Genomic DNA, 26,756 nt, shown 5'->3' with positions numbered 1-26,756 from the left:
AGAACAACTTCCCTCTAAACTCTCCCTCCACCTTGACCGGATCCCTTCTCAGCCAAGACCTTGAGGGTCAAACAGGCCTCAACAGGCAGTCTTCCTCAAGGTTAACACACAAATAGCAGGTCTCTACCCCTGACCAAAGACATTCCCTTCAAAACATGAATTCAATGTTTGCTGGCAAACTTGAGGAATTCCACAGTTCACTGACAGCTTTTTAAAGCCCATAAGTCCTTTTCTTGTTGATCAGGGCTTACAGCTTTGCTGTAGTTACAAAAAGTATGAACCGAGAGAGATTCAAAGAGGATAAGAACACATTTAAAGCATTACCTCATGTGTTGTCAAGGAATGTGCTTCTCAGGTGAAAAATGCATTGCCCCGAGCCGTATTATACAGCAATGAGTGAAAAGGAGGAATGGGAGGGGGAAAGGTGCACCACAGACCCCGAGCCTTTTAATCAAAGTCTGTTTGTCTAAGTCTTATGTTCGTGCAGCTATTTAATCTGTTTCATCATTTCCATAACAAAACTTTGTATGCTCTGAGTGCATAATCTATCCTTTTTTTCTCTTGCACATGCTTGCAATCACATGCAAAATAACAGTCACACACACACACACACACACACACACACTTGCACAAATAGCACAAACACCTGCCTGTGGAACTCGCTGTCTTCTTGCTGAGGTAATGTAGGAGGGAAAAGCATTCCTCAACCCTGTCTTTTTCTCTCCTCCCCTCACAGCATTTCATATCTTCCTTAGAGGTAAAGTCACTCTTTCTGTACTATCGGTGTCATGCACCATAGAAGCGCTGAGATGTCTTGGCTGGATACTTGCGTTACCTCCCGGTTCTTCAGTCTGCTGTGTTGGATGTGTTCTTGGATGATACAACGTCTGTACAAAAACATCTGGTATGTTGAAATATTAATCCTATGTTTCTTTATAAAGCATCCTTTTTAACAAACCTGTCACACTTTCAAATGCTCCTATTATGGCAATTATTGAGTTTTTATTGACACTGAGATGTTATTAAGTTACTTTGCAGTAATATTTTTCACAGAGTTGACACATGGCCTTCACACAATGGGAACAAATGCCTCTTTGTTTGCAAGTGCGCAATATGAAACTCTTTGGAAAGGATTCGTATGTTTTACATATACCTGCTGTCTGTGTTTTACAGTAATAGAATTTTCAGGATTTTAACCTAATTTTAAGACCCACAGCTGTATATCTGAAGGACAAAGAAAACATCCAAGGCAAGGAAAGGGTGTGTTGGCTGTAGCCAAAAATATCCATCAGGAAAAAACAATGTGTTTGAGCAAAATGCAAATGCCTGAGTTACAGGGTGTTGCTCTGTGGGGTTTTTGTAAAGACAAACTGTGATGACTTTGGCCAATCACATTTATGATAGTTCTGCCCCCAAATATCCAATGGAACTCACATCTAGTGCTTATAGTAGTATTCACAGTATCAAAACAGTGGAAATTTATTTTTTCTGAAATATTTTACATAATTAACTGACTAGTGAGGAAAATTATTGATCACTGAATGACATTAAACCTGTCTAAGCAGCAGTTTCATCCGTCTTGAGCGTAACACTTAAGTCTATAAGCAAAACCAGACTTGACTCCAGAATCAGAATCAGAAATACTTTATTGATCCCAGGGGGGGAATTAGTGAGTGAATCCAGACATATACATCAATTTACAGAGGCAAATGACACTGAATTATACATACATATGTATCCTTAGTGTGCAACATGAATCAGTTTGCCCAAATTTATATTCTGTGCCTGTTTTTTCTCTCCCAGCTCAGCCATTAAAAGAATTTCCCGGGGCATACAGATGTGGGCCGAAGTGTAAATATCCACTCATAGTTCCATTTTAGCAGCTTTACGTTAACTTAAGGTTCATTTGGCTCTGTTTAAACGGGCCACCACTGTACCCACTATAAAAGACTCAACAGATGAGGACTCATTCCCTAGTGATGCATGAAGGTCCAGTAGCTGCATTGTCTGTTCAGGAGCAACCAAACAGGCCTATTTACCCTCAGGCTGTGGGTGTCTCTTTGGGTGACCTGCAAGGTCAAGTTCCCCTCCTGACTAAAAGCTCAAAAAGCAAACGGAGAACCATGTCTGAACCTGTTCCTCTGCTACATTGTGCTCCGGATCCCGTGGCCAGTCATGCTCAACGATGGAAGGAGCTGAAGATGGACATCAGCTCCCCCACTACCAATCCCGACTTAAAGCAGAATGTACACCATGAAAGCAGTTCAGACGTGGCTCCTGAAACATGTCGGGACATACAGGTGTCAGAACTGGGCTGTCAAGCTGTCAAATATTTGAAACATTGTGGAGCCGTATCACATCAGCAGAAAGAAGGGAGCCCCATAGAGATTTCCTCATCCAATGAGGTTATTCCTGCCTATCCACCAGCCCTGGGTGAAAGTACTTTCAACCATCTGCCAGTATCTGTGAATGCACCAGAGGATTGTTCATTGGATCTGCTCAGAATAGTTAAGCACAAGCCAAGTGCCATTGTGTTCTGTGATTATGATTATAGCCTTGACAACCAGGTGATCTTTGCCAGTGAGAGCTCTGATGGCGGGGAGTCCTCCTCATCCACCACTGAAGGGGGAGAGGGCGATGAGGAGGATGATTTTCCTGAGACGTTACAATATAAGGAATTCTTGGTCAGTCGGCACCGTAGAAACTTGAGCAAGAACAGGAAGGGTTTGAGGAAGAGACAGGATGCCCAGCCTAACAGCACTGCATCTGGCTGGCAAAAGCCCACCAACGAGGGCAAACCTGGGGTCGCAGGTAGCCAGGAGGAACAGGATACAGAGCAGAACAATGGAAAACAGGTAAGAAAAACAAGACAGGAGGAGAGTGATAACAGAAACAAAGAAGTCTTATTCACTATATGAGAGTTGCCAGAGAAAGCAGTTCGGTAGCTGCATGCTTGTGTTACATTGAAATGTAATGTAGACGGGCCTTTTTCACAGCGGACTTTTGTCTCGTCATTGTAGGAAAAGAACAGGCTTTATTAATAAGATTAACGGTGGCTCTGTTTTTATTCAAGTGTCCCAGTAAGACAGACAATGTGACAGTATAATTTTGAGGTACTTATACTGGAATATTACCATTATATATTTTTTATTCCACTTCATTTATCTGACGGCTATACTCTACTAATTACCTCACATAAAAAACAACGATAAGCTTATAAGATACATTGTTTAAGATGAAGTCAGTGCTTCTAGTCTATGTCCTTAGTTCTACCAAGAGAGACATTTCTCCTCCAAACTATTCAGATTGTTTCATTTAATAACTGTTCAAATGATCCAGTATTTTACAAAATACACAGACTAGAGAAAACGGCAGAAATATGAATACAGATTTGCGTAGCAAAACGTTCCTCTCCCATTAATCATTGCAAGACCTTTGTGGCTGAGGTTTATCTTCAGGCTGTATATACAATAGTTAAAACTAGCTCCTCGACCAGCTACAACAGTAAAATACTACTTACATACCGATGCATCAGCATTAACAATGTCATATATGATAACATGTCAATCACAGGGGACATTTTACTGCAAAGCAAGTTCTTTTACTTTGATACTGTAAGTACATCTTATTGATAATACTTTTTTTTGAATGAAGGACCTTTACATCTATATATTAATGTATTGGTACTAACCTAAAGGATCTGATTATTATCCTCAGTGAAAAAAGTTTTTTTTAATGTTGAACCCTACTTCCACCACTAGAGGGTAGCAATGACAAATTGTTTCAAACTGTTCAGCATGAGCTTGTTTCCTCTTGAATGCCTCTTTGTTGCTTGTAGTATTTTCTCAATTGAGGATCTCAAGTGTCTTCCAAATATTTTAAATAGTGTAACTGTAAATATTATTATCATAAATACAATACATAGGCCTACTGTATACCGCACAGTATCTTGTGGTAGGATAGTTGCAGCAACCTGGTGGATTAGTGTTTAAAGATGCTTGAACGCAGGCTGCTCAGATAGCTTACCTGGTAGAGCTGGCACCCTGTGTATCAAGGCTGAGTCCTTGTTGCAGTGGCCATGGGTTCAAGTCCGACCCAGAGCCCTTTGTTGTGTCATTCCCCCCCCCCACCCCTCAGCTGTCACCATCCATTAAAGGAACAAGATGCAGAAGATATTTAGTATGTAGTAGCAATGTCTCTGGTTTAATTCTGGCTAGGCATCTTCCTCTCCCTTTTTTCGCATCAGTTTTTTCTCTTTTGTACAAGAGAAGTAGAGGTGAAAACAATCTAAACAAAACTGTCTGTCTGTCTGTTAGTGTTGCAAAAAGTTGCAAAGCTGTAATAATTTTTTATCCTATATATATATATATATATATATATATATATATATATATATATATATATATATATATATGCTGCCAAAACATTTGGAGATAATTAGTTGAGAACTGTTGAAAAAAGCAGGATCTAAATAAAAAGGAATATGTTGGCATGTATACCTTCAATCATAAATTCCTCTCATTTTTCTCCTGGCCTGGCCTGGCATCTCCACCACCCTGCATGCACTGTACCAGCGGGCATCCATTAGTGTGAGCATGCCCCTGACCGTGTTCTCACACCTGTCAGAGCAGCCCTCAGTTGCTGGCACGTTCCCATAACAGTCCTCTGGCACACTGCACACTGTTCTCCCCTCTTGGACTGAAATGAAAGGATTTGTTCTCTCCGTGCTCCTTTTGTGATGTCGTTCTCAGAGTTTGACCAAGTAGCTTTTAAAGTCACTTATTGACCGGCTTAGGCCAGTGCTCATTTGAATACCTGTTAAGTTAAAGAGGCCCCATTGTGGTTCCACATTCTTGGAATATCTTGGTTCAGGCAGTTTCGTCACACTCCACAATGTGGGTAACAACGTGGCCAAATAAAAAATTTAAATAACAAGTTATCAAACGGCAATTTAAATGAGTTTGGCTGTAATATTTGGGTCGAGATCTCTTCTTTCGACCCCTATCTCAGCCTTGATGAGCACATTATCATCTCAACCAGTTCACATTTGAAGAACATTTGAAGACGTTCAGGAAGATTTATTTTTTTCTTACCAAATCTTTTTTTTTATAGATAAATAAAGGTGTTATTTGGAGATTAATTTCTTACATTCCCAGGAGACATATAGTGCAACCAGTTAGTAACTTATGTTATGACACACTGTAATGCATGCCTCTCTGAATTTTGTCTTCTCTGGATTTGGAAGACAAATTTCAAATTACACTACATGTCTACTACTTCATAATAGACAGCAGCCATTTAAGACTTCCTGTTTCTATGACATGTTTAAATCCAGATTATTGTTTGTTATTGTGGAGGTAGAAAACATCCTCACTCCTAAATAACAGAATCAAATATTGCATGTGAAACTTGTTAATCCTACTTCAGGCTTGGTCTAGGTAGATGATTTGATTTTTGTCAGTTTCAGTCCTTACATAGTCTTGACTCCCTTTTGACTTCTCTTTAAAGCAGCCATAACCGATATTTTACAATAACAATGTGAAAATGTGACAGTTGTCACTTGACAACCTACAGTTCTGGTCAGAAAATGTAATTGATTTCTTATAACATTTGGATGCACAAAGCAGCTGTTTTCTCAGAAAAAAGCTCTAAAAATCCACTGCACAAATTAGAGCCAAATCATTATCTCAGAAGTTGGTAGAGACCAAACACAGAGCTAGAAGAATATTAGACTTTTAAATTCATCATTACCAGATTCACAACCCCAAATTAATGATAATCCATAATGGCTATTAATGTGTAAATAAGCAACTGTTGCCTTACCATATCAACTTAAAAGGTATGTCAGTATCATGTTTACAACTTGTTTCCACTGCCTTCACATGGCCCAAAAAATCTGTTATTGCAGGTTTGACTTGTCTTGGACTGGACTTAAACTGCGCTGACAACAGCCCTGCTCATAAGATAACATTTTGGTTCATCAGATAAAAAGAGAGAGAACTGAAAATACATAGTTAATTATTTCACCAAGATTTAGATGAAGGGAAAACTCTGCAGCACATTGGTGGGATCTCATAACTCCCCTGTCCTTCATCAGCAGAGCACACTTACAATCCAAGTGTAGCCTACATATCTTTAATTATTCATATGTAGACTTATGTATCATGATAATAGGTGTTATAGCCTTTCCAAGATAGTTCAGACAAATAATGAAATGGTCTTGTAGCAGAGATATAGTGATGCATTAAGTAAATACTTTGGACAGAATCCCATTAACATTTCATGAACTTGAGAGCACTCTGCTGTGAAAAGTAAGTGTGCAAATGTGTGTGTATGCCATGGTGTGCACATTTACGTGCCACTCTGTGTGTTTGCAGTCACTCATACACCCTGGAAAGCCTCCACTCCCTGTGTTCTCCCCTCGCCCTGGCTCTGTCCCCCATAGTGAGGGTAAAAATAGCACCCTGCTGCACATAGACAGCCCTCTGTGTTCCTGTGTGTAGGAATCTGAAGATGTGGGGGCTGTAACACACAGGAAATGGCTTTACTGCCAAAGCAGTTACTGCAGATATTTTTTAAACTGGTCAGCGTGATGGGTTTGGGAATGGGAGTGGACAGAAGGGTGTGTTTGTGTGCGTGAGTGGGTGGGTGGGTGGCTGGGTAGGGTTGGTGTGGGCATGTTTGTGTCTATGCATGTATGTGTGTGAGTGAGGGGGCTGTTTTTGGACTTCGAGCTCCTCAAAGGGGCCCTATGTGCTGCTATCAGCCTCTGGGACTCTGGGATTGGCAGTGGAGCCCAGAAACAAAGCAGTTTGTTCATTTCCTGGAAGGCCAGTGAACAAGTGTCTCAGTCAGAATCCATGACCAATGGGTGGAGAGGAAAGAGAGGGAAACCGAGGGGTTTTAAGTATGTGCATAACTGAGCTGTATGGAATAGACCGGTATTACAACACATTTACATCACGTGCAATGGCCACATTGCTGTTTTTATATAGTTTAAAGGCACTTTATTCTTCTTTCTTTGGCGTTAGTATTTCTCTTCTACCAAAGACTACTTGCTCTACAATACTCTCACTGTGAAGGTGTCACCTCCTCCGCAGTGCAGGGTACACTGTGTACCCCTGCTCTGGCTGAGAAAGCACAATGTTAATCTGCACAGAGCCTGTAGGCAATGAAGGGTGGAGTAGGTGGATGAGGAAGAGGAGTGTGTGGGTTCAGCAGATTTCTCCAGCATATATGAAAGGCCTCAGTGCAAGGTTAACCCCAGAGTTTGCCCTTCAGCCATATTTACCTGCGTGTGTGTGTGTGTGTCTTTCAGGCTGCTGCGTGTGACTCCATGACCCTGCTAAAGAAAAAGTTGGATCACCTCAATGAGGGGATCCAGGAATCCCAAAGTGCTAATTCCTCCCATGCAGACGTGGCCGATGCTGACGAGGAGCGGCAGGGCACCACGGTAAGTCAAGTATCAAGTCAAGTCTGATTTATTTACATGGTGCTTTAAACAGGCTTTAGTGCTTTAGCGGGAGCAAAGGATATGAGTAGTGATGAAAACATATGAACAAAAGATAAAAAACTAAAAGAACAACGAACAGGACCATCATAAATGTGAAAGGGGAATGTTTTTTTCATATACGTGTACTAGGTATACTGCTGAAACAGTACTGCTTGGTGAGTATAAAATTGAATGCATGATTTCTGCAGGATGTCATTTTATGCAGACGTCCTAATGTTCTTTATGGTATGTATCATTTGCTGAAAGAAGAAGAATCTGTTCAAGGGGACTACATCTAATAGCCCTACTAACTTCGAACTGACGAATACAAATATTTGATGATAATTACTCAAAAGTTATCAATGATAAATGGGGACTCGTAACATTATGAAATTAATTTTTTAGTGGAAAACTATTTTATTTGAATCACCAAGAAACCGGGAAACTGGGAAGATAGTGTTAAGTGTAGCTTTTCTGTAATTGTTCTGTTTCTGTCCATCTCCTCTTCAGTTTTTTAAAACTTTAAGTTCAAATATAGACTGAAAATCTTGATTTTTATGAGGACTGAAAAATCTTATTTCCACATGAGTCGATCATTCAAGTTCAAGTTAGCGAGTCTGTCTGATGTGCTTCTGTGACTGTACAAGAGTTTTAAAGTAGGGCACTTTAAGTAGATAAATATAAAGGTTTGCATGAACTTTTAATTCAAATAAAAAATGGATGACATGAATTATGTAGTTTTTGATTTGACTGAATCACAGTTTGATCAAAGTGCCATAACTTTCTGTAATATATTTAATTTTCAGAAAAAGTATATTTAGCAATACTTTACACCATACCATTTGTGGCCACACACACTCAAGCAGAATGTACCATGAAGTCATCATACAGTGTACCACACACGTTGGACAGAGAGCCTACTCAGGGTAATGAGTTGCAAGGCTTGCAGTCTCTGCCCCTCTTTAATATGAGGTAGATTAATTAAGAATAATAGTTTGGATGGTCTCCAGGCCTGTTGTTTTTCCGCCATTAAAGCCTTTCATAAATCAGGCAGTGTCTGACTTGTCTGGCATCCATCTGGAAACAGAATCAATCCTCCAGAAACCAAAGATAGTAAGAGCTGAGCTCATACCAGCTTACTGTTATTTTAAAGGTTTATTTAACATAATTTTTGGAAGAAGAACAGAGTTTGTAAATAGCTCCTGTGCTGTGCTCCTCTGCTCTCATTTCACAGAGCATTCCAGCTGCCTCATTATGCTTACCAAGTGTAAATCTGGTAACCTCAAATAGCTCTTAAACCAACAGCACAGAACTTTAGGAATTCATATAAAACGGCTGTATTTAATCAAGCTAATCTTAATCAAACTGTCTGGCAAGCAAGAAAAACAGCGATAAAAAGACCTTTTTTTAACTTTGTGCATCACATTCTAAATCAGGTATTTTTATGTAACACATAAGTCAGTTTTATTTGCAATGGGGATAGATTGTTTTGCAGTGACCCATCCAGGTAGAACAGACAATACAGAACAATATGGGGATCAATAAAAAGTAAAATCAATGAAAATGTTCAGTTCAGCTGCCTGCCTTATAGTGGAAGATGAGAAGAGACCATTTATCCCAAAAATGTCAAATATTTATAGGGTAATAAAGATTAAATGACCCCTGCCCAGAGGGGTAATGCCTGACTTTTTCTTTTTTTGGCAGTAAAAAGGCCTTCAGGGTTGGGTGCGGGAGAGAGTGATTTATTGTTTGAATTAAAAACAGCTGAATTCAGTAGTCAGAACAAAAGCTATTTGTCATTTCAAGTCATCGGCTTAATATAGAAAAAAATGATGAAATAACTGTCTTCACTGCAAACAGTATTTACTGTTTATCTTTTAATTCATTCCTCACTCACTGTCCTATAATCAGACAATATCCATTAACCACAATCCCTTTCTCATTCTGCTATTTACATTGAAAAAGCCCCTTAATTCTTCTATTTTAGAAATATATTTGCTAATGTCTTAGTATGGCAATTAGTCTGTTGGACAGTGGGTCCAAAACTTTGACAGAAAAATTAACTATTAACGACTTCTCATGAAATTTGGCACACACATTCATGTCAGCGAGTAGGCTTTCAGTATGTCCAGTACTTTGGTTTATAATTAAATACCTGTAAAAAAAATTGTGCTTAGTGCTGATTAACATGCTAACATGCTGAACTAAGATGGCGAATATGGTAAACATTACACTTGTAAAACATCAGTACGTTAGTGTCGTCAGTGTAGCCTACGAATGTTAGCTCAAAGCACCGCTGTGCCTAAAAACAGCCTCACAGCTGCTAGCATGACTTGTGTCATGATAGATGGACTTTCCACTGTGGGAATTTTCTTCGTTAAATTCCTTTTGGTTAAAAAATAAATAGCGTAACAGAAAAAAAAAAAAAAAGTGAATCAAACAAACCCCCATAAGAGCTACTAGTTAAATGTGGAAACACGCTCGCAAACAAATGCCAAAATTAGAAATTTTGATGACTGACTTCCAGTTTGAGCTGTACTTTGTTTTGGGGACACAGTGTCCTTGATGTTGTTATCTAACTGTGACTGCATAGTTAGAAAATTAGCAACAGTATCATGCCATCTCTATGATGGAAGTGCTCTACAGGGTCAGAAAGGGAATTTTCTACACAGCCACTCATTGTGTGTTGTGATGAAGGGAAAATGTGTCTCTCTGTGCATGCATCTGAGGATTGGATTCTTGGTTGAAAAAAACAAAAAAAAAAACATGCTGTTTACAGAAACAGACATTCTTCCTTCACTCACACTCACATTGGCACACACATCCATATTATCAGCCCAGTGTGTGGCGGCGGGAGGGGAGAGCGGGAAGCACAGCGGCGGGTCTTCCCACTGAAGTGTGTACAGTAGTTGAGTCACGAGGTTAAGATGGGATGGACTTTCCAGTGTTGTTACTGAGCGGAAATACAGAGGGGACGAGGATGCGCTGGATCAGGTTGGGGGATTTTTTTCAGAATGAGAGAAGGGCAGACACATCATCAGCAGTGTCTTATATCTTCAAACACTCACCCCTCAACACCACTAAATACTCCACAGAAATCATACTGTAGATACAGAGAGCTGCTGAAGAGGCAGGTGACATGAAGACAGGGACTGGGGTAAGAAACTGGAGGAAACACACAGCTACATAGACACTGATATTAAAGGGGCTACAGCATGTGTTGAATTAGGTAACAAGAAAATAAATGAGAAGAATGGGCAACACTTTAAACTGTGTGTCAGTAGCCTTGACAGCATTATGATGAAAAACAAGAGGTTCATGGTGACACTTTAACCAGTGGATACAAACTGAATTCATGCTTTTATACTGATCTTTAAAAGGCAATGCTGGATGAAGTGCAGATGTGTGAAAGTAATACATCTTATTTTATTGTACCTTTTGGCTGACTGGCTTTATGCATAACTCTTGATCTTCCCAACCAGTTGTCAGTGACATGATCAGTAGATTATCAAATTTATATTTATATTTTTCTGTGATCTCTTATACTGGCTTAGATGTTACAGGATGGGCAACTGCTGTGTCCAAGGTTAGGAAAGACCAGTCAGTCTCAACTAGCCTTATAATCTTATGTTGGGCTACAGAAGGACCTTTTCTGCACCCCATCTGACTTCTTCCTCTCTGTCCCCCCAGGATGCAACAGTTGTGGGAGGGATGGCGAGCCGAGCACAGAGTCAGGCTCAGGGAACGTCCAGATCTCCAGACAAACCTGAGCCACTGACCAGGCGCCCCTCGCGACCCTTGACCCGCAGCAGACCGTTGGCCCGCTCATCCCTCTCTTCCCCTACACATCTCCATGCTCGACGAGCCAGGGTGAGCGAGATTGTATGTCTGTGGGTGTGTCTGGGAGCGTTTGTGAGTTGAGAGCGTGTCAGTCATGTTGTACTCACTAAAACGTGTTTGGCGTGGCTTTGTGGTGAGTCTTACAGTAAAAAATTACTATGTGTATGTGATAGAAAGCTGTTAGAAAGGATGCAGGAAACCAATATTTGTGTATCCATTTGCCACAAAACTAAAACAACTGAATCATATTCTGAATACTTTCATTAATCACACATGCAATTAGGTTACAGTCTACTGCAGCATGAGAAACCAGTGTTTGTCTACTGACTATAAAATCAGGTTACCACTCACAAGCAGATATGATGTCCTTAGTTCTTCCCTGCTGTTAACTCATGCATCACTCACTCTTTAGAAACAGCACGCCTACTGGTTTGGACTGTTAGATGTTACTGACCCTGCTGGAGCTACAGAGACATGTCTGATTGATAAAAGTTGATCAATTATCCGAGGAGGCAATGTTTCAGTGTCTCTCCAAATCCCATTTGTGACACCTTTTGAGTGAAACATTCAGGCGCAGATCTATTTTTCCTGCTATGTATCATGAATTGTAGTTTTCTCAATACATTGTTAGAGCTGCTCTCTCTTTGCAAAAACATAGAGCCCTCATCCATTCATCATCCTTTTGTTATATTTTATGTCTTACAAGAATTTCCCTCGTTTTCTCTTTTGAGTATTTAAAAAAAAAAAAAAGTACTCCCTTCCTTCTATGACGTCTCCTCCCTCCCTTTCTCTTGGCCTCTGTCCAGTCTGCATGTCCCCTGCTGTTGTGTAAATAAGGTGAAAGTAAAAGGATGAGACAGCTCAGCTGCATCCAGCCAATATGCAAGGTCATGTTTTTCCTGGGTCAGCACTGCAGCATCAACAAAAACTACCATACAGGTACAACTGTCAGACCTATGAAAGGAGTGAGAACATGGGGTTGGTTTTTTTAATGTTATTTTTTGGGCTTTTACTGCCTTTTATTAGAAAGGAAGACAGACAGGAAAGTGGGGAGACATGCAGTGTAGGGGCCACAGGTTGAATCTATCCCAGGTCGCTGCGGTAAGGACTTAATTCATGGGGTGTGCACTTTACAAAGTGAGCTACCAGTGTGCCTCCATAAATGGGTTTAATTGAAAAGTAGATTTATATAACAATAATAGGCCTACTGAATTTCATAGCATTTCAATCATATCACCTGGTCTTCATCACTGGAGGGAGAATTCTCGTCCCTGTCTTAGGTCAGGGATCTCAAACTGCCAGCCAGGGGGACATTTCTAACATTTTCTCCATCCCCCTACCTCCGACATAAAAAATATAATATAATCCACCACAAAAGATATTAGTTTTTAATTATTTTTTCTAGTGGTTTCATATCGATTTAAACTACCCCTTCATATAGAATTTAAATAAAAACACAATTCTATTTTTTAAAATGTATTTCGATTGGCTGCATTGTGCACAAATGGTTGATAAGAAGAGAGCAGGTTTCGGAGTTTTATTTGTTGTTTGGCTATGAACAACAAAGATGATATAAAATGATGTGAAAAGGTATAGAAACGTTTGCATTTTGTTTTTTGTTAAGTATGATGTCAATAATGGAACGTTTCAGAATATTGCGCTTTCTTGTAGTACCTCCTCCTATTAGTTGACAGTACCAGCAGTGCCAAGCCGATTTGAGTTTGAGACCCCTGTCTCAGGTTCATTGTTGATCTTGGAAATAGTAGTTTGACCAAACATGCGACTGAAAGCTCTGGGAAAAGCTAGTATGTGGACCTTGAGTTGGGATTGCTTCATCAGACCACAAAAATGTGCTATCTATTCAGAATTTCTCAACATTTGGTTTACCTTTTTTACACGTTTTTAGGTATTTTGCATGTAAAAAGCGGTCAACACATCTGGGCTTCTTTATAAATTTAATTTATATCAGCAGCATTTAACAAACCCTTACACTTCGTAATATTGGCATTTTACTGCTGTTAAAACAAAAGTTATATGTAACCAAGAAATCCAAAAAACGTACACTTTCCCAGTTTTAATGTATGCCTGACCTGCAGTACGGGTTTAGTCTCAATGTCCTGCTTCTATAACAGATGGCAGGCCTCTGTAGAATACAGTGGCACATGTCTTTAGTCAACATGCAGTTGATCCTGAAGTGTATTATTAGTTGTGAACGTGTGTGTGTGTGTGTGTGTGTGTGTGTGTGTGTGTGTGTGTGTGTGTGTGTGTGTGTGTGTGTGTGTGTGTGTGTGTGTGTGTGTGTGTGTGTGTGTGTGTGTGTTTAGGTAGGTAGAAAGAGCAGCAGGGGCCGTGGGATCAGACTGATGTTAAGGAGTGGGTTTATTTTCCCCTAACTGTGACTGATAAAGTACAGCTGTCCAAACTGACATGGGCGCACACACACACGGATACACACACACACACACACACACCTACACCTACAAATGGATACACACACACACACACACACACACACACACACACACACACACACACACACACACACACACACACACACCTACAAATGGATACACACACACACACACACACACACACCCTACAAATGGACACACACACACACACACACACACACACACACACACACACACATATACACTCAGCTTCAAATTTAGAGCATATTAGTAGAGGAATTGCAGTTTTAAATAAAAAGTTGACATTGTTTTCAGTTTTTTTAACATTTCATTGTTGAATATTCATCTGTTAGACTCTTCAGTTCAGTAAAATTGGTGATTGGATGACTTAAACATTAAACATTAGGAAACTTTTGAAGAATGTCACCTTTTTTACACTGTTGTAGTGAGATGTTTCCTATTTAATTTGTGCTGTTTGTATAGCCTATGATTACACTATAATGTTATAAAAACAGTCAGTGCTGCAGCAGTAGTTTCCATCGACAGACTACTGTTACCAGCTACTACTGAATATATCTACACACAATTTTAGAGTTTGTCTGTTTAAATAGACAAATATTATGGTTAATAATATTAAAAATGAGAAATTCTACATCAGTTATTTATCATGATTATATAAACATTAGATTTAAACGAGTTATGGTTGGATATTCTCTGTTTAGTAAGAGATGATTTCATTAATAAATCAGAGAATTTCCTGCTATAAAAACGTCTATGTTTTAAAGTTACCGAAAGCTGTCACAACATGCGAAACAACATGTAAACCACTGCCTTTATATGACATTCAAATTTTAGTACACCTCTGTCTTTTTAAAACTTGAATTGACAGGGGAGATGATGGTTTGTTTGCTTAGTAATTTACAGTAGATGATCTCAGGGCTGAGGAAAACCATGGGAATCATGCAGAATTTCCTGTGTAATTGCAAAACTGCAGGTGCATCATTTAGTAATTCCCGGCTCCTGAAGACCTTTTTAAGGACGTGGGGTTTTCCTGTGACACTGGCAGTGTCTGGGATAACGTTTCACACTGGTTAAGACATTCATCTGGGCTGTTACATTCTTATGGTTTGTCAAGTCCTGTGGATTCTGGGAGTGTGTATGTGTGTAATGTACTCCTCATGATCAGAGTCTGAGCTTTAATTTCCTGTGTTAATATTGTGAATATTTGAGTCATGGGTTGTTGCTGGTGGATTTTACTGCTACTGGGCTTGATCTTTTTGTCTTCCCCTTCCCTCTTTTTTCTTCTACTCATGTTACTTTTTTCCCGTACCATCATCTATTTTGGTTCCCTTTTCTATCATGTCCTCTTTCTCTCCTTCTCTTCTTTCCAAATCAGCTCTCAAGAGAACACAGAAACACACACACACACACACACACACACACACACACACACACACACACACACACACACAAACAAACTCACAGAAACATATGCAACATCCTCTTTAATTTCCTCTAATTTAATTGCATAATTTATTATGGTTTAAGTTGCTTGTCTTGAAAGGGACTTCAGTCTCATTCATCAAGGGGACGTCATCCAATTAAACACATTCTTCACATGTGATCCCCCCCCCTTTTTTTTATTTTCCAATAAATCTCTGGTTAATATTCAAACAAATAAGCTTTTGGGGCTTGGTGGGTTTTCATATGATCATATGGCATAAACACTCAGGAAATCTGTTTCTTTTGGTTGAACCAGATTTGCAAATTGGGTCATTTTCCCAGCGTAGCTACTGCTGCACGAGGAGAGTGTTTATCAGGGAAACTGAGTCATTGCCTTTGGCTGATATTGAGTTTACATTCTCCAAAGCTTTAGAGTGTTCATGTGAAAATAGTTTGTATGTTTTATTGCTTTTGTTTTGGTACTCAATTGTTTATTTCTTCTCTTGTTTTCCATTTCAGGCTGCTGCAAGGATGACCAGTGGATCAGCAGGTACGATAAGAGAGAGAGAGAGAGTGTGTGTGTGTGTGTGTGTGTGTGTGTGTATGTGTGTGTGTGTGTGTTTGTTCTTGTGTGCGTTCACTCTCCATTCAGTTAGATTGTTTGCATTCCCGCTTTGGGATAAAACTGGACTTCTGGGAATGTCTCCCACAGGATTCCCAGCCAGTATGTCAAACCTCAACCACCCAGAAGTAATGATATACTGTTTCTACTATGACACGCACCACACACACATACAGCCTTGCCTGTACACATACACAACACATGCATATTCAGGTGCATAAACACAGATATGCAGGCAGGCTCATACAAAGAAACACAAACACTTTGTGCTTTGAAGTTTTGGTAGAATTTGTCGTGTGATAACAGTCAGAAGCTTATCATTCCTTCAGCAGAACAGAAGCAGGTTTTCTAATTAAACATGTCTCTTTTGTTAAAAAGAACATTAATATATTTATTTCTCTTTGGTATTGAATTTTTGTCTTTGAATTTCTGACTCAAGTTCCCAGAGATGGTGATAGAAGAGTCTGAGAGGATGATTAATGAGTCCAACTCTGACCCCTGTCCGTATCTCTTATCCTCAGTGTGTGTCCCCTTTGATTGACATGCACAGGCGTCATGGCGACTGTACTTAAGTAGAACCCAGTGAGAGGTCTCGCATTCGCTGCGCTGCAGCATTGTTTATTTTTGTGTGTTTTGTCTGTATGTGTGTGTGTGAGCTTTTAGACGTCTTCATGCTTGTGAGTGTGTGCATGTATTATGTGTGTACCAAGGGTCATATTACTGTCAATGATAGTCCACGCAGGAGAGGTGCAGTGTGGGTAATGAGGCCCAAGAGGCTGCAGGGAGGTCAGAGGTGATGCCGTCAGTGGCATATGACGAGAGTGAGTGTGTGTGTGTGAGAGAGAGAGAGGGAGAGAGACAGAAACATTTCATACAAACACGACAGTGCTGAGTGTAGATTACTTTCATTGTTTGGGGTTTTGTGCTTCAGGTTTGTTTTCTCACTTGAGAGTGTTTATTTTCTCCTCTGATATGAGGAAACACTTGGACAGAAATCTTGTCTAATCAATCAGTGGCTTTCGGCCTGTGTGGGCTGAGTCTCAGCTGCATAGGGACAGGATATGATATGCACATATCTCTGCTCACATAGCTGACATTCACTCCGCTCTCTGCCAGATAAACGGGGAATTCCTCTCAGGAGTTCTAACCAGAGCTACCTGTGATCTCTGCTGGTGGGGTCGCTTTATCTGGCTGTAGGTGTTTGTAATAATCTGCAGCATGTACCTTTGATGTTTTTTTTTCAGTGTCACTTTTTTCTTGAATGTCTCTGGGCGTGTATGACAGGGAATGCGTGCCATGACAGTATGCGGTTTAAATCGAATCAGCCCTCAAGCCACCGAGGAAAATGTTTTAATCCCTGCAAGGATGAATGGATTTATTTTCTATACATTTTTTTCTGAATAATTAATATTCTATAACGGAGGAGTATTTTTGTAAGGATACTTAATCGCTTTACTTGATCTCAAGTTTGTCTCCATTTCAATGACCTCTTAATATTTGAGATCACCTCCATGGTGCTGACTGTTACCTCAGTTGGACTACACATGAGCAAAAACAATGTTTTCAACATTTTAACCCACGTCTAAACTTGGATTACAGATTATTTTGCCTGCTTGATGTGATTGTTTCTTATCTGACCTGTCAAATATCATTGGTGTCTTTCCCCTGCCGTACCACCAGACTTAAAGACAGCTTCTTCCTGCTGGCTGTGAGACTATTAATGAATAATGACTCGTTAATGAATTTTTATTTTGTTTATAAAAGTAGCATAATGGGAACTATGTCTGAATCTATTTTACAAGAAAATAACCTTGAAAACCTGAAACCTTGAAGTTACTATTACAACAGTCATGAAAAAGAAAATAATTTTAATCAATTAAATCTTTGCAGAAGCACTGAGATACTAAGAGGGTTAGTTTATTGTATTTTCTTTTGTAAATTTCTGAAGCTTAAACTCATGTGCCTATAATGACCTCAGAAGATTGTATCATATTTTATTTATGTTAATAGTAACATAGAGATCTTCTGTATTTCACAATGCAAAAATAATTACATTTTTCACCTGTCAGGGAGTATAGCAGTAATGGGTAAAGCTTATAAGGAAAATATTTCGACTTGTGTCATGGCTAAGAGGCCATAATGTTATTTTATCATTATATTGTTGAAAAGATCATAATTTTGCATCATTTCTGTCTCAACAAATGACTCACTTGAAATAACCTGGAACCACATGCAAGTCAGCTGTGCAAGTGATGACTAAATCTCATTATACAGTAAGTTATAACTTCAGTTCTCACTTGTCAGCAGAGAAAGTGTTGCCTCAGTAATAGATGGGGAAATTGAGAAATGTAGCTTTTTAGAATGTTAATTCAAAAACGCATGAGTGCACGCACATTTCTGGGGACAGAGACACCAGAACCAGTGACCACAAAGCTCAAAGCAGCTTAAAAGATGACACAGTTTCCAGTTTAATCAAAAAAGAAGTGATAATCTTAAGCAGAGGTGTGGCCTTGAGGCAGATAACTTGGACTCGAGCCACAAATCCAGTCAAAAAGATTTGGCTTTGATTTTAGTACCAATGACTTCACTTGGACTTTGATTTTTTTACTTGAATTACTTGATATCCTCCCCATGCTCAAAGATGAAGATTATGTTACAAAAAAGAATGCAGGAAATCTATTCTTGTTTTTCATTTAAAGGTTTAGTATGTAACATTTAGTAGGGATTTATTAAATATCTATTATCTAGGCATGTTTTCATTAGTGTATAATCACCTCTTCTCTTACTTTTCGCCATGTTTCTACAGTGGCCCAGAACAGACAAACCAAACACTGGCTCTAGATAGGGCCTTTCGTGTTTTTCATGAGTTTCACAGCCACTGTAGTTTGTCCTATACTCGTGGAACGGGAGAGTAAATGGGGAGGGTATTGAAACCACAGCATACACCCCTATTTGCCCCTATCGTACACGCTGGATGAAATTTGAAATTTGAATACTTGAACAGCCAATCAAGTTGCGCTCACAGGAAGGAGAGACATATTTGGCAGTGCAGACCAGACAGACAAATTTTATAGCCAAGATTTAAGATTTACTTATGACTTGCGAAACAATGACTTTGTCCCACCTTTGATCAGTAAAAATAACTCTAATGGGCCACTCCCCAGTGCATTGATGTGTATAAAACGTGTGGTTTCAACGAAAGAAAACTGTATATAAATTTAGTCATCTGGCATTATCGAAACAAACATGTTTCTGCAGTTTACTTTGTGTGAATGAAACTTTTTGTGTACAGTATAGGCTACATATGCATTGTATTTGCTTTTCTAGTTGAAACTACATTTCATTATTGGGAGTTTGGTTCCAGTATATGAATGTAGTTTTATGTTTTAAGACCAGCTGGATGAGTGCACAGCTTAGGTAAAAATTACCTCTCAAAGATATTTCAGTGCTGCTATTTTAGAGCCGCTGATAAGCTACAGATGACCTTGGCCTGAACCACAAACACACTGACACACATTCTCTATACTTTCACTGCAGTCCAGGATTATAAAAAAAACATATAATCCATCAGAATTTTCATTTTATTGGAAAGCGCTTGGGGAGGCTGTGGGTAATCTCGACCTATGGCCTGTGAATCCTTGTAGTGTGTCCGTTGTATGTCTGTAATATGTTTTTAATATGTCTGACTGGAGGGATTCAGCTGATTTATGGCTCCAGAAGACTCCTGACACACATTTTCCTAGAGGCAATGTCATGCTGATATTTAACCCAAATGTTTTTCTCTTGTTATAGTTCTTTATAAAGTCACACACTCCCTTGACATTTTCTTTTTAGAGGGTTCAGTCTGTCCATGTGTCTATGAATGCTGTGGGTGTGTTCATTAAAAACCTCTACTACTGCCACTGTGTGTTATACATAAGATACCTCACACAGAAAAGCAGTTAGCTCTGCAATTAACTTGCAGTAAACTTAATGATGGTGGCTTGTAGTGGTGTTAATGTGTGTGTGCGTGGGTGCATGTGTTAGCAGCTGCGATGGGTAGACCCACCAGAGTGAATACATTAAAGGTTTGTGATGCTAGGAGGTCCCTTATTAACTGAGTGCGTAGTGTGTGTGTTTGTGTGTGTGTGTGTGTGTGTGTGTGTGTGTGTGTGTGTGTGTGTGTGTGTGTGTGTGTTGAATATTGCAGCAGTGTGCAGCAGTGCTGGAAGTGGATTTGGCTGTGGTCCCGGTCTCTCCCTCTGTTTCTTCCTTCACGTCTTCCTTTTCATTCTTCCTCTGCCTTTGTGCCCTCTGCTGTCTTTTCTGACCGTTCAAACTGTAACTCGACCTCTGCAGTGATTTTTGTTTTTGTTTTTTGTTTATGTCTATTTTCCATCTTGGTTTGTTTTACTGTAACTGTTTGCTTTTTTCTTGTTGCATATGAATTCTGGCGTCGCCTAGGTTTTCAAAGAAACACCAGGTTAGCCAAACTTATTTGGAAAAGAAAACAAAGACCAACAGTAAAATTATTACCCAAACTGTTTGTTGGAAACATTCATCACAGTTTACAACTCAACCTCCCGGTTCAACTTTGACCTACCGTACTTACATAGTTGTGGATGCACAGTTTTCCTGTGCAGTTTTATTTCAGGTGTGCTCACTTTCAGTTTTAACTACAGATTAAGTGGTTGGTAATAATTGTTTGTTGACATGTTAGAAAAGAGTTCTCTCTGTAGACATCCAGCAGATTTGAAGAAATGTTAGCATTCATTTGGAGATATGTTTGTTCGTGTGCACACGATGAATGTCGAATAAAAAATCGGTCTGCTGTTTGGTGCTGGCCGATTCTGTCTCTTCCGAATCTAGCCTATATATATACAACTCTTCAGTCTTGTTGTTTAACTATAATTATACACGTATGTGTGTGTAATGTTATAATGTCATCAATATGGGGATTGTAAACAAAAATACCATTATGTTTTCACAGCTAATGTGCTACCTACTTATACTACTTATGTTTTTGTGTGTGCATGTGTTGGCATGTGTGTTTTGCGGTATACATCTGAGTGCATATTTGTGTTTTGCCTGTACACACTTGTGTGTTTGTGTGTGGTCTTGCAACCCTATACTAGCATATGGAAAGGCTGTGAGGAAGGAAGTTGATCCTTGAGGATTTTCCTGTTATAATGCTTATTTTAACAGTTAAAAACCTCACGATATGCATATTGCTTAAGTGCCTTTAAAATGAGACACTCAGCAACAAGGCCTCCTATCAGTATGTGATCTGCACTACCATGACCTGTGGAGTTTCCTCTGTGTCCATTAGCTATTGTTTCCCCTCCTGGTACTGCCCCAGGTCCTGCTACTTCCATACCACAGTCTGCACCCTGTAGCCCTTTACACTCGGCTTTCACCCCCTGACGTCTATCTCCAAATACGACGTCCAACCCTCCTCATTCAGTTCCATACTTTATACCTCAGGGTGAGTCTACTTCCTATACCCCAGCCCTGGTTCCCCCTATTTCCCATCTGTATCATCTCTCCTCCTTGGTCCTCAGGTCGAGACCTCTGCTTTGTGTCCCCCCCACCCCCTCAAGGAGGCCACAGTGATAGCCATCTCCTGCTGTAGGTGATCCAGTCTCCAGAATAGGAGGTGGACGATGTCAACAGACTTATCTTTGCAGGCTGGACAAGGGAAGTTGTTGTTGTTGTTACTGGAGAGTGTGGGGGATAGACACTCTGAATTAGCTCCTGACCCACTTTCTTCTTGGCCCATTTTTCTGTAGGAATTGACCAGAGCAGCATTCCTTGACAGCTGGTGCAGAAATATTGACAGAGACACGCTGATACTGTTGATTCAAGCCTATGTGAACAGATGGGTATAATGTTGGCTGTTTTATGATAACACACGATAAGCATATAGATCCTAGAATAATAAAAAAAATATGCATTATTTCTTCCACTGTGCTGTATTTTATTGACGCCTGCTGATCAAACTCAAATGTCAGGCAGGAAAATCTGAATAGTTTCCAGTCAGACGTTCTCCTTCTTCCACTGGAAAGTCAAATGTCTTCAAGCTTTTAACAAAAATGACTTCACATCTTTTATTGTTTTACTTAATTTGGGTCATCTCTACTCTGATCTCCGGTGCCACCATCGTCTCTCTTCTCCTCCTCATTTCCTCTCTTGCTGAGTCGTCACTGCCTTTAGTTTTTGCAAGGAGCACCTTTCAATCACAGTGTCTCTCTGGCGTATCAAAGTCAAGGGTCAAGACGACAACATAAACTCTGAATACTAAACACATTTTATTTTAACAATTTCACGTTTAAAGCATAGATCTATAATGGCATATTTTCTTTGTGCAATTTGTGCACTGATTGAGCTTTTTTTTCATTAAAAGTTTCTAATTTATTTAGAAGCGACGTTATAATGTAAATATTCGGGTTTCCAGTTTATGTTAGGTTGCTGAAGGTTAAGAACACGACCATGAGTAAACACATAAACATGTGTTGTGATTTGAATCCTGCAGCTCTTAAAATGTTTTTTGAGGAAGTGAGCAACATATGGAATTACTATGTGATTCAAAGTTAGATGATTAGGTGTTTGTGTGTGTTCGTGTGTGTGTGTGTGTGTGTGTGTGTGTGTGTGTGTGTGTGTGCTTATGCTCTCAAGGATCATTACAAACAGATAATATGAGCTAGGAATTTAGGTCAAGGTCACACATTGCCATCTGTTAATCTGGAGTTTTTCCACTTTAAGCAGACTGGTGCTGCTCTCTCAAGGTAACAAGCTCCTGACAATTTATTTTACTGGATGAGGAATGCTTCTGGATTCTTATGTTGTATAAAGATGATTCTCCATCTGGATTTCCCATTTGTTTAATTCTGATTGCAGTGCACCTCAAGATTTCAAGTACAGGCGGGTTACGATTGCTTGTGTGTTTCAGTCTCAAACAGTAGAGTCAAGAGAGCTGAGCAGCTTGGCCTGAATGACTGAGTGTTGCTGAAAATAGAAGACAGAGACCAGGGAGAGAGTGGTGGGGATGAAGAGGAGAAAAAAATGAGCGGGGATGATGAGGAGGAGGAGGAGAAGGAGGAGAAGGAGGAGGAATTGAAAGGGGGTAGCTGAGCAGACATGCTAATTTAAGGAAGCTGGAAGAGAGGAGTGGGGTGCACAAAATGCTTTTGTCACAGTCTGTGATCACGTGATCTGTTAAATTATTGATTAGCCTGAACTCGTTAACCCAGACCCTGTGTGCATATGCGCACATCCATATGACTTTTTACAGTAAGGCAATCATAGTTCGGGAGTCTCAGTGATAGAAACTGTTGTTTTTTTTTTTTGAGGAATAACATGCTCAGAATGTACAAAGTTATTCAAAATACCTAATTTCTGCAGCTAGGTCAGTCAGCTTCTCCCATTTAGGTTTCCTTCAGTGAGAGGTTCTCCTCCTCTGCAAAACAAACAGACCCAGTGATTAAAATCGGTAAAAACACGGAATGAAGCAGTCCTTTTTAGAGCAAGGTCTAAAAAGTGTATGGTAAAAATGTGGCAAAGGCCACTAACTGCTATTAACACCTGAATAAAATTACAGATTTCTCTGAGTTTGAACATTGAAACATGTGGGATAATGTGTAAAGTACACAACTCAACAAAATATGTAAGATAGGTTTAGTGTTTATAGACATTTTAATGCATACATGTTAAATATTGTGTCTTAATTTGTAATTGTGATTTAGAAATAATTAAGTTTTAGTATTTTTTAAATAATCTCTACCCATTGGAGCTAACGAAAACAAAGAGGGCTCTGAGCATCTTCTCACATGCAGTTTGTGCTTATTTGACACAATTTCCTAACCTTAGATGACCTGGCAGGACGAAGAGGGAGAAGCTCAACCTCCTCCCCCTGCTCCACCTTCTCCTCCCACTCCTTTTTTTCTGCCTCTAGAAGACAGCAGCCCTCTCCAAACCAGCACTGTCCATTTTTGTAACCACTGCAAGATCTGATTGCTCTCCCAGTGGAGACGCCCATGCTCTGCTGTGTATTTGTTCTGAAAATCAGATCCCGGGTCTTGTCCAGAACATGTCCATTGTGCTGCTTTGATTGGCTGTTTGAGCCCTTGGAATGTGTTAGTTTGGTGTTTTGATTGGCTGCTGCTGTGAGACAGTCTTCCTGTGGTGTTCTCTCTCCCTGCCCGGGGTAGAGGTTGACCTCAAGGACCAGCTTACCAATCCGCATATCATAGCCTTTAACATCACAGAGGACGAATACAAAACTGACCCTGGATCAAAGTCACTGGAAGTTTTATAGCCTTCCCACAGAAGTGTTTAATTTCTGACCTGTGGCCCCTTTCTTTCTCACTCTGTCTGTCTCTCAGCCTCAGAAACACAAAATAGTTAGGGGTGGTCAGAACTAAGAGTTTTAGAGATTTGATCTCTGCCACGCAGTCAGATTGTGTTTCCAACTGCTGAAATAGAGACAGCGCTGCAGGTGAGTTACTGGTGCTAGACATTATACTATTTGACAATTCTCCATTCACGTTTTTCGTGAGTTTCGCAGCCACCGTAGTTCCTCCAACACACTTCACAGCCGGTTCTAAACCCCAGGTTATCAAATACGGACGCGAGCGGTGTTCAGTCAGTTGCAATCTGCAACTGCACCGCTAGATGCCACTAAATCTCATACACTAATCCATTTATGTCATAATTCCTTGTTCACTGATAGAGGTTGTAAAATCACATATTTTTCTTGAAGAGGCACTACGGCGATGGAGTATTTAATTTCTATGAAGTTGGTCGAGATATCCTAGTCCTAGTCACTAGTATCGGCCTCAGAAGAAATTTTATGAAGTTTTCACAGGCTGAGAAGTACTCTTCTAAACACGTAAACTGAAAATCACATGTTAAATCAGTGGACACAAAGAAGAAGAAAGAGAATACTGATCGGTGATTCTGCATCCTCTCAAAATAAGATTATAGATTATATTTGCACAAAACTATCCTGTGTGAAATTTAAATTGTAACCCATAAACCCAGACCATGTTTCAGGGCATCTTTTTAGTTACTCTCCTCCTTTACCAATAAATTTACCGTAGAACTACAGATCAGTAGTATAGGTTTAAATGGATTTAAGAAAAGGCAGAACATGTCAGTGGTACTTAATCTTCTGCTCCTCCGAGTTATGTCAGAGTGTTCTGATTATAAGCCAGTTGTGCCTGGTGGCTGTGATAATGTGCTAAAATCCTTTAATCCTGCAGCCCACACACAGTTGCACAGGGAACATGGGTCACAAGGTAATGTGTGGATATGCAAACTGAATACATGTGCATCCACTTATACATTATGCATGCTTTATATTTGTACTATATTTACATAAATTTTCTATTCATGTCTGTACATAACGTAATGTGTTTATATCTCTTTGAGTGCTGAGAAAGCTTGTTGCCCTACTGTCACTCTGTCTGGTACCTTCAAGGTTTATGTTACACTTTCGTGTTACGCTGTGTTTCATGGTTGTAAAATACCCTTTGTTGGTGTATGTATGCATCAGTTATTATTCAATTCAATTCAATTCAATTCAATTCAATTCAATTCAGTTGACATAATTTCTACTACACGCATGCAGTCATACAAACAACGTCGTATTTCTATAGATATTGTTTCATAAAAAACATCTGCATGCATACTTGTTCTTCTTCGACGAAATTACTGCAAATGTAAAATTATATATTTAAAGTACACATTCAAAAGCATCATTCAAAGCAAGTTCTTTCTTTATCTCATCACCATGTCCATATTTCGATTGATAGAATATAAAGAGACAGAAAAGTTTTCCACCATTCAGCAACTTATCATGTAACAACAACACATTTAGCCCTTATAGCACCTGACTATTCCTATTAGGTCTAATTGCGACTGTAACTACCACTCTAGTCTAGATTTTATTATTTTTAAACATAAGGCCACTTTGTTCTGATTGAGAACAACTTGAGTGCTCTTCTCCAAGTCTCTGAAACTCCACTGGAGGGATTAAAACATCATTCTTTCCAAAAGATGTTCCCTCGTTTTGGTGTTTGACTCGTGACCGCGAAGGTCATAGCATATGATTCGCTCAGTTTTGATACTCGTTAAACTATTTAGTGGATGGAAGCCTGTGCCATCTTGTCTTCTCCCTGAATATCTGAGACACCAGGGAAATGTCAGCAAATGTTGGTTCTTACAAAAATCAGCAGGAGGCTCACAGACACTGTGACTGTATGTATACAGTCTGAAATAAGGAGAGTGTGTCTTTCATGACTCTCTTAAAGACATTTGGTTGTTCATCTTGTAACTGTACACGCTTTAGTCCCACGCAGTCTTATATCCCCTCATATGCTGTCTTCATCTTTTCAATATTCTCTCTTTTCTCACAGAGGTTCACCACCTCCTCTCTTGTCTGCTTTTTTAGTCCCCTCCTCATCATGATTAGTACTCTCCCACTTGAAATACAAGCCTGCACGACAGCATCCAATGCTTACATCTTCTTTTAATGGATCCTTGGCATTATTGCTCACAGATCAATGCTGTACGCCTGCATATATCTGGTCTCTCGCCAGCTCGTGATCCAAAGCAACGAATAGAGCTGATTCAACTGTTCCAGCTGCTTGCGTCCGCCAATCAATAGTTGGGCTATAAAGTAGAAGCTTACCCTTGAGAAAATTTTCAAAATGTCTAATATTTGGCCAAAGTTGAAATAACAATTGATTAGTTAATGAATATAAATTTTGATTTAATAATTGATTAATCGTTTAAGTCATCTTTTTGAAAGCAAAAATGTCAATAATTCCCTGGCTCCATCTTCTAACTTGTAAGGATTTGCTGCTTTTCTTTGACTTATGTGATCCTAAGCACAATATCTTTAGGTTTTGGACAATTGGTCGGGCAAAACAAGAAATCTGAGGATGTCATATTGGGCTTTCAGATGTTG

General features: G+C 39.6%; 1 protein-coding gene across 1 annotated transcript; it reads left to right on the top strand.

Annotated features, from left to right (window-relative positions):
* Positions 1-1,958: 1,958 nt before the first annotated feature.
* Positions 1,959-21,660, top strand: LOC127363800 (uncharacterized). The gene is made up of 5 exons (XM_051400717.1): positions 1,959-2,855; positions 7,319-7,453; positions 11,183-11,362; positions 15,706-15,736; positions 21,349-21,660. Exons 1-5 carry the CDS (start codon positions 1,959-1,961, stop codon positions 21,417-21,419), a joined length of 1,314 nt encoding a protein of 437 aa, XP_051256677.1. The 3' UTR covers positions 21,420-21,660.
* Positions 21,661-26,756: the final 5,096 nt, after the last annotated feature.

This window comes from Dicentrarchus labrax, unplaced genomic scaffold, assembly GCF_905237075.1.
Source record: "Dicentrarchus labrax unplaced genomic scaffold, dlabrax2021, whole genome shotgun sequence".
Taxonomy (NCBI): Eukaryota; Metazoa; Chordata; class Actinopteri; family Moronidae; genus Dicentrarchus; species Dicentrarchus labrax.
The sequence above is the reverse complement of the archived record's forward strand: the minus strand, read 5'-3'. Positions and strand labels throughout refer to the sequence as shown.

Excerpts from the sequence above, each read along its gene's own strand:
- LOC127363800 (XM_051400717.1), top strand. The coding sequence starts at position 1,959 with ATGAGGACTCATTCCCTAGTGATGCATGAAGGTCCAGTAGCTGCATTG. Across the intron at positions 2,856-7,318 it reads AGCAGAACAATGGAAAACAG|GCTGCTGCGTGTGACTCCAT; the intron begins GTAAGAAAAACA and ends TGTGTCTTTCAG. Across the intron at positions 11,363-15,705 it reads TCCATGCTCGACGAGCCAGG|GCTGCTGCAAGGATGACCAG; the intron begins GTGAGCGAGATT and ends TTTCCATTTCAG.